General features: G+C 58.8%; 6 protein-coding genes and 4 non-coding genes across 10 annotated transcripts; 8 read left to right on the top strand and 2 right to left on the bottom strand.

The window, feature by feature from the left end:
- Positions 1-8: 8 nt before the first annotated feature.
- Positions 9-3544, bottom strand: SPRG_05383 (hypothetical protein; the record flags this gene model as incomplete). The annotated part of the gene is made up of 2 exons (XM_012344630.1): positions 9-743; positions 833-3544. The coding sequence occupies 2 exons, from the start codon at positions 3542-3544 to the stop codon at positions 9-11; spliced, it is 3447 nt and encodes a 1148-aa protein (XP_012200020.1).
- Positions 3545-3886: 342 nt separating this feature from the next.
- SPRG_30055 lies at positions 3887-3958 on the top strand. The gene has a single exon. It is a non-coding gene; the product is annotated as a tRNA-Pro (tRNA).
- Positions 3959-4681: 723 nt separating this feature from the next.
- SPRG_05382 (hypothetical protein) lies at positions 4682-5392 on the top strand. Its single transcript, XM_012344629.1, has one exon. It carries the CDS (start codon positions 4715-4717, stop codon positions 5357-5359), a length of 645 nt encoding a protein of 214 aa, XP_012200019.1. The 5' UTR covers positions 4682-4714; the 3' UTR covers positions 5360-5392.
- Positions 5393-5395: 3 nt separating this feature from the next.
- Positions 5396-5832, top strand: SPRG_05381 (hypothetical protein; the record flags this gene model as incomplete). Its single annotated transcript, XM_012344628.1, has 1 exon — positions 5396-5832. Exon 1 carries the CDS (start codon positions 5431-5433, stop codon positions 5830-5832), a length of 402 nt encoding a protein of 133 aa, XP_012200018.1. The 5' UTR covers positions 5396-5430.
- A 237-nt stretch (positions 5833-6069) lies between these two features.
- On the top strand, positions 6070-9485 carry SPRG_05380 (hypothetical protein; the record flags this gene model as incomplete). The annotated part of the gene is made up of 10 exons (XM_012344627.1): positions 6070-6470; positions 6517-6630; positions 6677-6761; positions 6803-7053; positions 7097-7237; positions 7289-7672; positions 7719-8172; positions 8220-8326; positions 8368-8908; positions 9077-9485. 10 exons carry the CDS (start codon positions 6070-6072, stop codon positions 9437-9439), a joined length of 2841 nt encoding a protein of 946 aa, XP_012200017.1. The 3' UTR covers positions 9440-9485.
- Positions 9486-10210: 725 nt separating this feature from the next.
- SPRG_05379 (hypothetical protein) lies at positions 10211-10863 on the top strand (the record flags this gene model as incomplete). Its single annotated transcript, XM_012344626.1, has 1 exon — positions 10211-10863. One exon carries the CDS (start codon positions 10211-10213, stop codon positions 10799-10801), a length of 591 nt encoding a protein of 196 aa, XP_012200016.1. The 3' UTR covers positions 10802-10863.
- Positions 10864-11333: 470 nt separating this feature from the next.
- Positions 11334-12004, top strand: SPRG_05378 (acetolactate synthase; the record flags this gene model as incomplete). The annotated part of the gene is made up of 2 exons (XM_012344625.1): positions 11334-11855; positions 11915-12004. 2 exons carry the CDS (start codon positions 11334-11336, stop codon positions 12002-12004), a joined length of 612 nt encoding a protein of 203 aa, XP_012200015.1.
- A 1108-nt stretch (positions 12005-13112) lies between these two features.
- On the top strand, positions 13113-13184 carry SPRG_30054. Its single transcript has one exon. It is a non-coding gene; the product is annotated as a tRNA-Gln (tRNA).
- A 1135-nt stretch (positions 13185-14319) lies between these two features.
- SPRG_30053 lies at positions 14320-14391 on the top strand. Its single transcript has one exon. It is a non-coding gene; the product is annotated as a tRNA-Gln (tRNA).
- A 910-nt stretch (positions 14392-15301) lies between these two features.
- On the bottom strand, positions 15302-15373 carry SPRG_30052. The gene has a single exon. It is a non-coding gene; the product is annotated as a tRNA-Gln (tRNA).
- Between the last annotated feature and the right edge of the window lie 522 nt (positions 15374-15895).

Raw genomic sequence — 15895 nt, 5'->3', positions numbered from 1 at the left:
GTCGGTTCTTAGCGTCCGTGGGGCGTGGACCGGGCGACGGTCGAGACGCCGTCGACAAACTTGGTTTGGAAGACCACGTTGGCGTTGTTGAACATGCCTTCCTTGAGCGAGACAACGATGAACTGCGAGTGGCTAAAGTGCGACCGGATCATTTGCCCAATGTTCTGCGTGTGCGAGAGGTCCAGCGCCGCGTCCACCTCGTCGAGGATGTACATGGGCGCGGGCTTGAAGAGCAAGAGCGACAAAATGAGCGAGAGCGCGAGCAGCGAGCGCTGGCCGCCGCTGAGCTCCGTGAGACTCTCCTTCCAGACGCCGCCAAACGCGACCTTGACTTGGAGCCCGTCGAGGATCGAGCCGTCGTCCGGCGGGTCGAGCTTGGCGCTCGTGCCCGGCAAGAGCGTCGCAAAGATCGAGCCAAAGTCCTTGTTGACCTTTTGCCACGTGATCTCGAGCGCCTCGTTCTTCTTCGTGTCGAGCTCGGTAATGACAGAGTTGATCTTGGTCTTGTCTTTCTCAATGATCGTCCGCTTCTCCATCAAGCTCTGGTACTCGGACTCGGCCTTCTCGATCATGCCCATGACCTTCTTGTTGATCTTCTTGGCCAGCGAGCCCTGCGCGTCCTTGAGCTCCGCGAGCCGGCTCTTGGCCACGTTGAGTTCCAGCCGCTTGAAATCAAAGTCCGACTGGTCGCGGCCAAAGTACTCCTTCTCGGTCGCAATCCACGGGTGCTGCTTCTGGAGGTTCTCGACGAGCGACGTCGCGGCCGACGTGTCTTCTGCATGCGGCCGATGCGCCCGTCGATCTTCTTCGCTTCGAGGTCTGCGTCCCGCACGCTCTTCTGGCGCGCCTCGAGCGTGGCTTGGAGACCCTTGAGCTCCTCGTCGCACTGCGCCAAGCTCGCGCGCTGCGCCTGGAGCTGCGCCGAGACCTCGGCCAGGCTGGCTTCCATGCCACGAAGCGCGCTGCGCACCTTGTCCGACTCGGTTTGCAGCGACTGGAGGCTCGTGTCGGCCGCCGCGAGTGCCTCCAAGAGCGCCGTCTTTTCGTCCCGCATCGTGTCGAGCTCGAGCTTGAGCTCTGTGACCGACTGCGTGTGCGTCTGCAGCGATGACGCCGCCGAGACGAGCGCCGCTTTGGCGTCCTTGAGGCGCACGCCCAGCGACTTGAGCCGACCTTCGCGGCCCGTCGCCATCGACGCAATGTCCTCCTGCAGCGCGCGGATCGCGGCCTCGAGCGTCGGCACGGACGCCGTCGCGGTCGCGAGGTCCGAGTTGGCTGCGGCGTGGTCGGCTTCGAGTCGCGCGAGCTCGGCCTGGATCTGGGCATACGAGGTTTCTTGGATCTGCCGCCGCAGCAGCGAGAGCTCGTGCGCTTTGAGGTCCAGTTTGCGCTGAAGGTCGGCGTACGCCATGGCGTCGTCGCGCATCGCGTCGAGCTCGTCCGCGACAGCGTTGCGCTCGGCGCGCGCGCGCTCCAGCTTCTTCGCAAGGCCCGCGACGGCGTGCGCGCGGCTCAGAATCGCGCTGTGGTTCTTCGGCGCCGACCCGCCCTGGAGCGTGCCCGCCGGGTCGAACGAGTCGCCTTCGAGGGTCACCGTGCGCGCCCGGACGTCCTTGTGGAACGTGACGGCCTCGGCAGTCGCGCTCGAGTCGCAGACGAATGTCGCGCCAAAGGCGTACGCCATCGCCGGCGCGACCGCGGCATCGTAATCAATCAGATCCAGGGCCGGCCACGCCTTGCCCCGCTTGTCGCGCGCAATGCGCTGCGCGGCCGCCACTTGCGCCGCCGTGAGCGTCCGGTGCGTGATCTGGTTGAGCGGAATGGCCGTCACGCGCCCCTTGAGCTTCCCGCGCTCGATGAGAGCCTGGCCCGTGTGCTCGTTGTCGACCACAATCTGGTACAGCTTTCCACCCGCCGCCATTTCCAGCGCGGTCGCGTGGGCGCCGTCGCGCACCGAGAGCAGCTTGGCGACCATGCCGTGCACGCCGCGTGGGTTGACCGCCCGCGTGTCAAAGTCGAGGCGAAGGCGCGCGGCGACGCTGGCGGTGGCGTCGTCCAACTCCCGCTGCAGCTGCCCCACGCGCCGCTGCAGGTCGTCGCTTTTCGCCCGCAACTCGGCTTCCGCGCCGGGGTTGAAGCGGCGCTCGAGGTCCGCGACCTGCTCCTCGAGGCGTTGCACGTCGCCCAAGAGCGTCGCTTCGCTGGCTTCGATGGCCTTGTTTTGGCTCTTGGTCTTGGCGAGCTGCGCCTGCTTGGCGGCCACCGACGTCACGTGGTGTGACAACTTGAGCTGCAGCTGCTGGATGTGCGTGTTTGTGGCCTGGAGCTCGCGCGTCTTGGTCGCGAGCTGGTCCGTGAGCGACTGCTTGGAGCTTGAGCTGCTCACGCCGGCGTTGAGCGCCTGGATCTCGCCGCTCAGGTCCGTCACGGCTTGAGCGCGCGCCGTGTGCGTCGCCTCGATGCTCTCGCCGCGCTGCATCAAGGCCGCAATTGAGGCTTCTTGCGACGCGATCGCTTGGTCGAGGTCGGCCGCCTGTTCGTGAAGCGTCGCCAGCTGCGTTTTGGCGGCGCCGACGGTTGACGCGTGGTTGGTCGCCTTGGTGCGCAGCTTGACGACGTCGCGCCCGATCGCGTCTTCCTTGCTCTTGAGCTCGTCAAAGTCGCCCTGCAGCTGCGCGTCGCGCGTGCTCTGGATCTCGTCCATCTCGTCGGCGAGCGCGTCAATCGCAGCGACGTGCTCGGCCTTTCTGGCATGCGCGGCCGCGAGCGAGGCCTGCAGGTCCGAGAGCTCGGTGCTCGACTTGCTCGAGATGCCCAAGGCCTTTGTGTAGTCGTACGCGACGCAGTAGCGCGTGAGGCGCTCGACCTCCGTGTTGTTGGCGGCCCACTGCATGTAGTTGCGCTTCTCCTTCCGGAGCTTCTCAAGCGTCGGCGTGATCTCGTCGGCCAGGATCTTGTTGATCTCGTCGACCTTCTTCTCCTTCTTCGCCATCGTCTTGAGCGCGGCCTGCTTCTTGTTCTCGTACATGCGTGTCCCCGCCGCCTCCTCGATCATGCCAAGGATCTCCGGCGGCTTCATGTTGAGCACCTTGGTGATGCGGCCTTGCATGATGAGGAAGTGCGGGTTGTTGACGTTGAGCTGCACCGAGTGGAAGAGGTTCTGCACCTGGCTGACCTGCGCCGTGTGGCCGTTGATCAAGTACTTGTTCTTGCCGCCGAGCACGACCTGGCGCGCGACCGAGATCTGCTTGTACTGCTCGTAGCCCACCGGGCTCTTGGCCGCGTCGCTGTTGTTGAAGACGATGGTCACGCTCGCCTTGGTCACGCCGGCTTGGCCCTGCTTGTACACAAGCTCTTGGAGGTTGGCCGCGCGGACCGCCGAGAGGTTGGTGATGCCCAGCACGAAGCAGATCGCGTCTAGGATGTTGCTCTTCCCGGAGCCGTTCAGGCCCGTGATGGCATTGAAGCGCGGGTCGAAGCCAGAGACGACGGTGCGCGTCGCGTACGACTTGAAGCCGTCGATGATGACCTCCTCGACGAACATGCTCCGCCCCTTGCGCCTCCGGATATGCTGCCAGCCCAGTGGTGGCACCGTATCCGGACGCGCCAACCGGATTGGACAATTGGCGCCCAATATTTTGAATTGGACCAAAGCTCAAACTCAATCTCAAATCCACCACGAAATGGCCACCACCGTTTTCGTCACCATACGACGCAAACCGTCGTCGAATCGACTCGATAACATACCTCTACACATACTAGCATCTCTTGAAACGAGCAGCATGTCGTCTCATCTCGCGCACAGCAAGTTTCACCCGTTCATTCAAAATTCAATCATATTCTATCACAAATTGATACGTCACACAAACGGTATGTAATATGAAGAGCCCTAATGGTCTAGTGGTATGATTCCTGCTTTGGGTGCAGGAGGTCCCGGTTTCGATCACCGGTTGGGGCCCTCTTTTTTTTATTTTGTTTCTCAATTGGCATTCTTTATTATTTTTAAAAAACCAGCCGAGTCGCTTCTACCGAAGAAAAAGACGCGGCCACAACCCAAATGGCCACAACCAGTGTCCAGTGTCCAGTGTCCAGTGTCCAGTGTCCGGCAAGCGTTGGTAGTGGCGCAGCAGATTCGCCCGAAGATTCCTTCCTTGGCTCCATTGTGCCAAGGGTACAAAAATTTATGTACCCTTGATTATGCCTTGGCTCCGAGATATTCATGGAAATGCGCTGGTCGTTCGTCCACCTTTCCGAACGTCAAGGACTCACCCAGTCCTACCCAGCGCCGTCGAACCCGCGCCACGTCGTCCCACTGCAGTCGCCCTCCGCGGATGAATTCTTGACGCTCTGCATCTGAGTCGCGCCACATCACTCTGGCTCTGGCTTGCGCGCATGTGATAGACTTCCAAGTGCGATTTATCACGTTTTCATTAAAGGGACAAACGCTTGCAGCCCAGCGGTTGCCTTGCCGTCGCGAACGCAAGCAAGGGAGGCTTGAGGAATCAATCGCTCGTCGAATCTCTCCATCCCAACGTACGCTTTCAATTTACGTCGACGCAACCCGCCGTCGCCGAAAATAGGTCGACGTAATAAATTTCAAACCTCGTTCCGCGGACGTTGAAGTCGCGCGCTGAGAAGCGAAGCGAGCCAATCAGCGCGCGTCGTTTTCGCATCCATTTTTGAGTTGAGTTTCTTCATTTGAGCAAAAGCCTGGATGATACGCCATGTCGTGGGCCGCGGGATCGTGACGGAGACGAGCGGGACGGCCAAGCCGAAGCCCAAGGCGGCGCCCGAGAAGCCGACGAGCATGAAGGGGTACCTCATCCACTGCGTCGTGCCGCAGCAGGCCGGCGACTACACCGAGTACGCGGTCGTCGTCGAGGACAGCCGCGGCCGCGGCCTCTGGGAGGTCAAGCGCCGCTACTCGGTCGTCGCCGACCTGCGCGACAACCTCGACGACGTCTTTGACGCGCCCCACTGCCACTACTGCAAGGGCCTCGCCTCCAAGCTGCGCGCGATCCCGTTCCCGGCCAAGAAGCTCTTCCACACGGACGACGTGCTCTCGCAGCGCGCGGCCGACCTCCACGCGTACATGGAGGCGCTCCTCAAGATCGGCGCCAATCCGCTCTACCGCAACTGCACGCTCGTGGCGACGCAAGCGCACTGGCTCCTCCAGCGCTTCTTCACCAGCGGCCAAGTCCGCTACCTCAGCATCACCCCTCGCGACCGGCGCGAAGGTCGCATCCCGTGCCTCCTCCGCCAGCTCCAGCTCGCCGAGCCGCCTCTCGCCAAGAAGCATGGGTACTCCAAGTGCAGCCTCGCGCCGATCCTCGAGCTTGCACCCCCTATGGCCTGTTAATCTGTCTCGTAACGTCGTTCTCTTCTTCGATCTTCTCATTTGCATCGCAACATCCATTCTTTTGTCGCACCATGGTGCTAGTCGAGGTCGACGTCGACGACATCCGCTGCGCCATCTGCCTCGACGTGCTCACGACGCCCGCGACGCTCGCCTGCGGCCACTCGTTCGACCTGCGCTGCGTCCGCCGGCTACGCGCGTCGCCTTGCGCGATCGCCTGTCCCGTCTGCCGTGCCCCGATGAAGGCGTCCCATCTGCAGGCGCTGCGCGTCAACACCTTCCTCGCCGCCCTCGTGCAGCGGGCCGCGCCGCTCGAGTATGCGCATGCCGTCACGTGCCTCGACGACTTGGCGCCGCCCGTCGTGGTCCTCGACGCCTCGCCGCCGCTGACCAAGATGCCGGGCTTCCTCTTTGCCTGCTACGCGCTCATCGTCGGCCTCAACGCCGTCGCCGTCTACCGACTCCTCTGCGTGTGATACTGCGAGAACGTCTGTCTTGTCGTACTTGCTGTTATAACTGCGTCTTGGGATCTTTGAGGTATTGGCATAAGCCGCGCGGTGGTCGGACTCGGCGGTCCATCGCTGCGGGTACGGAGAACCGAGAACCGAGGCGACCGACTGTCAAGGGTAGCTCGAGTACCGCCCTTGATAGCGTGGTTGACAGACTGCACGGTCGAGCTTGGCTATTTATACGTGGCAAAATACGGTACAAGCATGGGCGACGAGGCGGCGGCGATGGCCGTCAAGCTCGGCCTGCGCTCGTACGGCGAGAAAAAGTCCACCTACCACGACAATGCATCCGAGCTCTTCTCAACCGTGCCCGGTGTCCCGAATGTCGCCCGCCGCCGGCCACACGGCCAGCGCTCCAACGCGACCTTCATGGAGCTCATGCTCCACAAGACGACGACACCACCCGCCGTAGCGCCTCTCCAGACACCAGTGGTCCTCGCGACCGAAGCTCCTCCGAAGCGCAGCAAGAGCAACGACCACGTCTACGCGAAGAACCAAGTCGTCCCGATCGTCCACGACGAGAGTGCGCCGTCGTCGCGCGAAGAGAGCGGTCAACGGCCACGTCAATTGGGCCGCCGCCTCTCTCACGAGCCCGACGCGCCGCGGTACAGTGAGACGTCTGTGGGACTGCTGCGTCACGCGGCTGCGTAGCGCGCTCACGCCGGCGAGTCTGTTCGCTGACAAGTGCCACAAGCTGCACCTGGTGCCCGAGCCGATCGTGGTGAAAGCACGGGCCAAGTGCCGCAGCGGTCGCCTGCACCTCGGGTAGACGCCTTTATGACTACGCTGTCGACAACGCATCTTGCATTAGCTCGTACAGCATGGGCGACCAGCTCGTGGGTGCGCTCGCCGAGAGCTTGGCCGGTATCGAGACGCTCACGCATCTCAACCTCCACGTACGCTCGCATCGACTCCTTCTCATCCTCATCCACCGCAGGGCAATCGCCTCACGACCGCCAGCATGGGCGAGCTCACGCCGGCGCTCCTCGGAAGCTCGGTGCAGGCGCTCGACTTGTCCTGGAACAACCTCGGCCTCGGCGGCGTCGTGCACCTGCTCCCGCTGCTCTCGGCGTCGCACTCGCCGCTGCTGGAGCTCAACCTTGAAAACAACCTCCTCGGCGACAAGCCGATCGTGCTCTTGGCGAATGCGTTGGCCGACTCGCCGCAGCTGCAGACGCTCAACCTCACGTAGCAGCGTTCCGTGTGGTTGCAGCGACTCATGCTACAGTAGCCGGTGCAACATTGGCCACGAAGGCGCAATGGCGCTCGGAAGCGCGCTCAAGTACGTGCTCGCGCTCACCTCCCTGCACCTCTCGTGGAACAAGATTCGAGGCGCGGGGGCGGCGCACCTCGCGCGCGGCCTCCAGCACTGGTGCGCTCTTCGCATGTTCGTGTTCGCATGGACCGATCGACCATCGCGTAGCTCGACCTTGCGGACGCTCGATCTGTCGTGGAACTCATTCGGATCGCTCGCGTCGTCGGAGGCGCTCGTCGCGCTCTGCGATGCTCTCCAAATGAACAAGGTGCTCACGCATCTGGATGTGAGCCACAACCGCCTCCGCGCCGGCGACTGCGACAGCCTCGGCGCCGCGCTCGCGTCCAACCAGACGCTGCGGGGCCTGCACCTTGCCGGCAACGACGTCGAGGTCGACGCATACGGTTTTGTGCTCCCAAACGCGACGCCCAACGACCCGGCGCTCGCCCATATTTTCACGCGCATCGGCGATGCCGGCAGCCACGTCGACCGCCCGTTCGTTTGGGAAAAGCGGTCCAACTGCTGGCTCTGCGAGCACTGGGTCGAGACGCGGTGCGTCATCGTATCTGCTGCACTACTGTCTACAAGAGCTGTGTAGGCTGCTGTGGCGCCAAAGTGGCCAACGACCCAAGAGCGTCGTCGTCCGCGCCGAGTTTGACTATTGGAAGCCGCACCACCTCTGCCCGAGCGCGACGGAGCCCAACGTGTGGGAAGTGTACCGCATGGTGCCGCCGGGGACCTCCCAATTCTTCTTTGTCGTCGACGATGCCGTCGTCACGACCGACGCGCACGTCACGGCGCCGTTCCAGAGCCGGCTCTGGGGTGGCGTCAAGAACCGCCCGCGCGACCTCGAGCTCCCGCACCAGTCGCTCGTCAACACGCTCTGCGTCGTTGGCGATGACGCGTCGGCGTCCAAGGCGCTCCCGCGCCTCGCGACACCGGCGCCCGGGCGCGTCGACGACTGGTTTCCCAAGTCTGTCTTTGCGAGTTACCACCAAGACACGGCGTCCGTGCTCGCGGAGGCGTTCGAAGTCGACTGGTCGACGTCACGGGTACGCGTCACGCATCCGCCACTGCTCTGCACCAATCACCGTACTAGCTGTCCCGAATGGCCAAAGAAGCAGGGCACGTCGACGCGCTCAAGGCGGTCCTGAGCAGCCACTTTGCCTTGCTCAAAGACGTGTTTCGGCACTACGCGACGAGCGGGTACTTGATTTATCGATACATTGATACAAAGAAACCGATAGCGGCGCGGACCCGTTCACGCTCGCCTCGAACGCGTTCGCCGACTTTTTAGCCGACGCCGACATTGTCGACGCCAACACGTGCACGCGCGCCGAAGCCGAAATGTGCTTCATCGCCGCGAGCTCGTCCGGCCCGAAACTCAAATGGAACACGCGCCGGAGCTTGATTCGTTTTCAGTTTCTCGAGGCGCTCGTCGCGCTCGCGTCGTCGAAATTTCTCAAATCGAAGCGCGCACCAACTGTGGCCGCCGCCGTGCAGCTCTTGATCGAGCAGCACGTGACGCGCGCGACGTGGCACGACAGCCAGACCTATCGCGGAGCGGCGCTCCACACGCCAGCGCTCGACGCCATCTTAAAGGACCACTTGCATGTCCTCAAAGAGCTCTTTACACTGTTTGCCGGGTCCATCGACGTCGGCGACGGCCGCGGAAAGCGACTCAGCTACGCCGAGTTCGTCAGCCTCTGTGAGCAAGCGCAGATCATTGACGAAGGCCTCGCGACGCGCGACGTCAAGCTCGCGCTCATGCGCGCCAAAGAAACCGAGGTGCGTAGTCCATATTCTGTTTTGGTATTCTGCTCCGCATTTTTTTTTCTGTTTTGAGTCCATATTCTGTTTGTGAGCATGTGGTTTGGATTTCATATTCTGTTTTACATCATATTCTGCTTCGGAGCACTCTGTTTCGATAAGGTTGAGCTCACTGGATCGTTGTAGGTGTTTGACGCGACTGGGGACGGAGAAGAGTGGAAGAAGATCGGATTTCCCGAGTTCTTGGAAGCGTGCGCGCGGCTGGCGGACGCCAAGGACCTCGGCCCCTTTTACCAGCGCGTGAAAAGCAGCGTCTTCACACACGGGACGGCGCCGAGCGATGTCGTGGCCCACAACTTTCTCCAAGTGCACTCGACGCTCCCAAGAGACTGGGCGCCCAATACAGGCGACGTGGCGCTCAAGCTTCCCATCGTGCTCAAACTGCTCTGCGTACCGGTGCTACGAGCCCGCAAGCTACCGATGGCGCCCCTCCTCGTCAAGCAGATCTCGCTCGTCGCCGCCAAGCTCGCAGGCATCTCGATCGCGTAAGATGAGCATACAGTATTTAAATTGAAAACAACGTTTCCATAGCCTATGTGGCATCCAGAATGTGAAACAGAGTATATTACGAGGTTGCCGCACAAATGCGCATCATAGAGGTTCCGACGGCGCATACCATGCAGCAATTTCGTCCATGCGCCAGTATAGTGTACTGTAGCTTGCTGCAGGTGCGAACTGCTGGGAATACGCGCGAGCGCTCCCAGCCACCGAAAGCGTTGAGCATCCTCGACTGACCACTGCATCAAGGAATCTTTCGACCGACCATTCAACAGCAATTGTTGACTTGATGGTGGCGGCCTCTGGGGAAGGTGACCTGCATCGAACTTTATGGGTAAAGGAATCTAACATGGATACCACCTCAACGTTCACTCGGTGTATGCGCTGTTGTACTGGGTGACGCTCGAACTAGCGGCGGAAGGGTCGCTTCTTGTCGGAGAAATACGAAAAACCAGGTGCGTGGCTCGATACTCGATGCCCGCTGCGCCTGTCGTCCTCTGAATCCCACGGCTGCAGCTGCTGCTGCTACTGAACACACCCTCTGTTATTCTCCGTAGATCGACGAGGCATCTGCGGCTGCAGCATCACGAGTCTGGCCTCATTGACCCTGTGCACATATCGATCACCTCGAATTTCTATCTACACCAGATGTTACGTCAACAATTGCGGCGCAATGGCGACTCGTTGAAGCTGCGCGACGGTCGCCCATCGCTCGCTGCCGAAAGCTCACTTTTTCATTTCCCATCGCCAACAACAACAAATATGGTCTCGACCACGTCCTTCCTCGCGCTCTCGCTCGCCTCGCTGGCGTCGGCCCACGTCTCGTGCAACCCGCCGACGGCACCCGCGAACGGCTACTTTGCGACGACGATCCGCGTCCCGCACTCGTACCCGGGCGCGATCACGACCAACGTCTCGGTCCAGATCCCAGACAAGGTCACGTCGGTCAAGCCGCAGCTCGTCGGCGGCTGGAAGGTCGAACTCGGCTACTCCGACGCCACCAACAAGACGCTCAGCACGGTCACGTGGTACGGCGGCGAGCTCCCGGACGCGCTCTACGCCGACTTTGGTCTCCAGATGAAGCTCCCCAACGCCTCGGTCGGCACCTTCTTTTACTTTCCCACGACGCAGATGACCAGCAATGGCTCGCTCGCATGGACGTCCGTGCCCGACGCCAACGGCAACCTCTCCGACCCCGCGCACCCGGCGCCCAAGGTGACGATCGTCGCCGCTACGACGGCCAGTGCAGCGGTGACGCCAGCGCCGGCGGCGACCAAGTCCAACTCGGCCACGCTGACGGCGGCGGCGTCGTCGCTCGTGCTGGCCTCGGCGGTCGCGTCCATCTGGTCATAAACACAAACTCCAAGTCCTTCCTTTTCCATACTAAATACGCATTGAAAAAAATAGTACACTTGCTTGATAAGTTGAAGTTGAGGTAGCACGCTGGTCCGAGTCGGGCACCGCGCATGGACGACATGATGCGACTGAGCCATGGTAGCAGCTGAGAACTCATGGGGCGTTGTCTTAGGTGGAGCAGCCAGCCACTATCCATGCAGCGACTAGAGCCAGCATAGTGTACGACGGCGCAAAAGCTCTTTTGTCGGGTGCGTCGGGCGGCGGTGGCCAGAACACCCTCGTCGTCCAATTGTACGTTTTCAGTCATTCTTAATCGAGGCTGGAACGCCACCAACGTTGCATGCATCTGACGCCGGCAGCTGGAAGGGTGTCGAGCCAGCCGAGGCGACTCGGTGGCCACAAAGCCCGCAACCGATTTGCGCAATCGCCGCCGCGGGTCACACAAATCTTCCCGCGGCCGCCAGCCGATTGCGCAATCGCGTTGAAGTCGGCCGCCGTATCCGGACGTTATCCGTCGGCGGACGCCATCATGGCATTTCCAAAAAAGATGCTTGCGCGGTGTGCATTGCGACGCTTCTCGGAGCTCACGAGTTCGAGCCGGAGCCGGCGCCACGTCATCGCGGCCCTCGTCGTGAACCAGACGGGCTGCCTCGCCGAGATCGCCAACCTCTTCGCGGCCCGCGGCTACAACATCGACAGCCTCGTCGTCGGGCGCACGGACGTGCCCGAGCTCTCGCGCATGAGCGTCGTCGTGCATGGCACGGACCAGAACGTCTGGAACATGAAGAAGCAGCTCGAGGACGTCGTCCAGGTTGCTGCCGTCAAGATCCTCACGGGCCAAGAAGCCGCGGGCGAGAACGTCATCGAGCGCGACCTCATGCTCGCCAAGGTCTCGACGCACCTTCCCGGGTCGCGCTCGGAGGTCGCGGAGCTCGCGGGCCTCTTTGACGCCAAGGTGATTGATGTGACGTCGGCCCAGGTCATGGTGCAGCTGGCAGGCACGCCGCCCCGCATCGAGGCCTTCCTCGAGCTCCTCAAGCCCATGGGTATCGTCGAGATCCAGCGATCTTGGTCATTGCAATGGATCGCGTCATGTCGGTGACGGACAAGACGGTCGAGATTGCGTTCCAAGGCGCCAACGACGGCGTGAGTACCGTCGACGACGACGACATGGACATTTCCAAGCTGCCGCCGGGCTAGACGCACGCAAATACACTCGCTTTTTGTATCCCTTTTGATGTCGACGCACGTCTCTAGCGCAAATGGCGCCTGCAGATTCAAACTATCCTCGCTGTGTGTGGTTTTTCGTGAAGCGCAAGCAGAGGATTGTGCCAACTCGGTTACGAACCGTGGCAGGTACAGACCGTCATCAGGGTTATCGTCGACCAAGCGCCGGCCAAGCGCCGACGCCTCCATGAAGCATGAGATCATGGTCGTGCGAGCGTGCAGTAGGACACATGCATGCGTTGAGCCGCGTCGTCTTCGTCGCTGCAGTACGGTGCCGCAAACTGGCTGCTAAATGTGGCACATGCCGCAATAACGGCGTCGCTGATAACTCTCGCGATACGCCTCCAATGGCGACGGGACGTTGCATTTTGTGCTCGCAACGACGTCTTCTATCGCTGTGCCAAGTATGGGCGAATTTATTTCTTTCGCCACATGGACGACCGAGCGGCCCAGCATCGCGCGCGCGGTGGAGTGGCGTGGTCTGGATCGCACGGGATTGGCTATAAATGTGATCCTTGTGGCCAATAGAAAAATGCGAGAAAATATTTCAATTGTGCACGACTCATGTACTGTTAAAGTAGTAGCAGAATAATGATGCTGCGTTGTGGGACGTTCGATGCGAATGCGCAGTAAGCGATGAGCTATCGATTACATGCGACGGATACGACGCGTTCGTTTTGGCGAGGAACTTGCAGCTTCATCGTCGGTGACATTAGCAAGTGACGAAAAGGATAAAGCGGCAGGTGATGAGCACAGTCCTTTGCGGTATGCTAACGTGAATGCTGTTGAATCGATTTACACGGCGGCGACACCGTGTTTGACTTGACAGCTGCGCCTTGAGATCCACTGCAGCGTTGAAGACCTTTGGAACGTGGCGTGACTCCGTGGCAGGAGTTGAAACCGGCGATCGTTGCCAGATGCTACCGCTCATTACCAAACAGTGTGTTTTGGTATACCAAAGAACTTGGAATGAGGCGGACAGACAAGACGTACAGCGTTGCTTTGTGTGATGTGTACCAGGTGCTCAACATCTGCTGTAGGACCATATGGTAGCTAGATAATCTTCAGGGATTGTAGGTCAGCTCCTATGGTGTAATGGTTAGCACTCTGGACTTTGAATCCAGCGATCCGGGTTCAAATCCCGGTAGGAGCTCCTTTTTCTCCGCCACAGTCTTGCACTTTGTCATTCCCCACGAGGTGCGCTGCGGGATGATGGTACATTTTTACGGATGATTTTAGAGCAAACACCCAGTCGCTGCAGATGTTTGTAGGATGTACACCTCGCCTTTGCCGAGGAAGCATCGTGGAATGGAGTTGACGCGCGCTGGTCGTCAATGCTGCGTTCTACGGCAGACACATTGCGCAAGCCTCGAGCGGACAGAAAACAGCGTGGTCCGGGACTCTTGTAATATTGTTGGGATCGACACCTCGTACTAGAACCCCGATGCTCGCGCATGAAAAGACGTTGTGCGACTTGCACCGAGACGGTGTTTCTCGCGCGTCCTTCAACACAGCAACTGGGAGCGTCAGGCTGACAAGATCGCTGTCGAGATCAGATGACGTGGCATTCACCAAGCTGTATCAACGTCAAATCACATGGCCGTGCATTTTAACCGATAACGTTAGCAAAATGAGAGCAAATCGATGCAAAGCGATAGCGAGTGGCAGTAAACATATAGAAATAAGATAGAAATGGATAGAAATCAGATAGAAAAGAATAGAAATAAGAGAGAAATGAATAGTAAGATAAATGGGTGGCAAAGGATTGCAAAACGTAAAAAGGGTCCCAACGATCGGGAGACAGTCGGGAGAGCCATTGAGAATGGAGCGAATGGAGCCCTTGTCTTCGAGAGACGCTCAAAGCTGGCTCTTGATAATGATGAGCAAGAGTGGAGCGTCAACACAAGGCTCCACGGATTGCCGCTTTGCACGTATGCTCATATATACGTGTTGTGGCGACTTGACTGGTTTGTCTCTAACGGCTTTGCAGCTTGACGGTGACAATTGCGTTGGAAGCTCGATATGCAAGTCGTCCAGAAACATCAGATATGCACATCGTGTACGACGGTGTGGTAAGTAGTGTAGCACTGTAGCACTGAGATGACTGGTGTCATAGACAGTTGAGCGCAAGAAAGAAGAGTGTCTGGGTAAGAGCGAGAAATGATTTTTCTCGTGTCGAGGGCTAGCACGCGTATGTTTGTATATGTGCACAAGGTACAAGAGTGATGTGCGGGCTCTGTCACGGCGATGCTAGTGGTATTATATTATCGCTTCGGCAGGCAGGAAGCGCTCCTATGGTGTAATGGTTAGCACTCTGGACTTTGAATCCAGCGATCCGGGTTCAAATCCCGGTAGGAGCTCCTTTTTCGTTTCTCACACACTCAGCAACATGTTTTTAATAGCATGGATCTTGCCACATGGAAAAAAGGGTGTCAATGATGCCCGTCAGCGTGCGTAGGGCGCGTCAGACCAATTCACCGGATTTTTGTCTAATGATTAGAAAGCTCTCAATCGGAAACATTACTGACGACCCTAATCAGGTCGTTCCACCGGTCAGACAGGTCTCTTGAAGGAGGCGAAAAAGGCATGTAAAATCGCTGACAATATTCTAGGAGACGCGCATAATGGAGTCGTGTGTAGTGTACAATTGTGAGAAGTACATGTATCGGCGACAAATCGAAATTGATCCGAATAAAATCGCTAAAATGGTGATTGTTGAGCACGTGTGCTTGGAGTATTTGTAAGCTCCTTTGGCTCAATTGGTGGAGTTGTTAAAAAAGATTCTGCACAAGGATTCTGCATTAAATGATTAAAGCTACTACTACTGCTATTGCCAAAGTTCAATCCTTTAGCTAGTGTATCATATACAAGGCAAGACCTAGTGCACATCGAACGAGGTTTCGAGATCGAGACAGCGTGGATGTTTGGCCTGGACAGCGGTATACGGGGCACGTCGGAAGAGCATCACGATAGCAGCCTTGGTAGCCGTCGCGTCGGGGTCGTCGGCGTCTTGGAGGCGCACGACGGTCGTCATCCACAGGGTGAAGAACGAGATCTCGACGAGGTCACGTTTGGGAGAAACCGAGTTCGTTCGGTGCCTGTAGAGTCATTGCGGTGACACCACACGAGGTGCATCATGACCCCGGACAGGATCACCCAGAGGCGGAAAAATGCGACCTTGTACCGGCGGCCGTGGGACTAGATAGAGCACGGCATTTTGGAAATATAAAACAACTTGATGTGCCAAGATGAAAATAATTTGCAAAAAGGAGCTCCTACCGGGATTTGAACCCGGATCGCTGGATTCAAAGTCCAGAGTGCTAACCATTACACCATAGGAGCCGTTCATATTACCACATGTTGTATACGCTACATATGGTCAGAAATATCGAGACATATCGTCCACGATAGCTACCTTATAGGAGCTGACGACAACCTTGGCACCAAACGCCTACTTTGCAAAAGTGAATCAGACACATAGACACAAGAGCAACCCGAACAGCGACAGTGCATGAATACCGGTTGAGTAGCGTTTCGTACTCATCAGTAGACTCATTCTGAATGAATCGCTATTCACTCAGGCACTTTGTTGAATGAGTTGATATGAATAGGTCGAGTACCCCCACTTCGAACCCCGGCGAAGGCATGGCATGTTAGCGTATTTCAGGCGCATTAATACTCAGAATTAACTGTAAATGTAAGACATCGCAAGACCCCATGATGCGGCACTGAAACAACAGTTAAGAGCTCTAAATGGATCATTGCAATCCCGTGCCTCGACAGCAACGTCGGTGGCATAGCTTGTCAAAATGGCTCCGAAATCTCTCTAATGATCCATTTAGAACTCTTAACTGTTGTTTCAGT

The sequence above is a fragment of the Saprolegnia parasitica genome (genome assembly GCF_000151545.1).
Source record: "Saprolegnia parasitica CBS 223.65 unplaced genomic scaffold supercont2.19, whole genome shotgun sequence".
Taxonomy (NCBI): Eukaryota; Oomycota; class Saprolegniomycetes; order Saprolegniales; family Saprolegniaceae; genus Saprolegnia; species Saprolegnia parasitica.
Note: the sequence above shows the minus strand (reverse complement) of the source record. Positions and strands in the feature narration are given on the sequence as shown.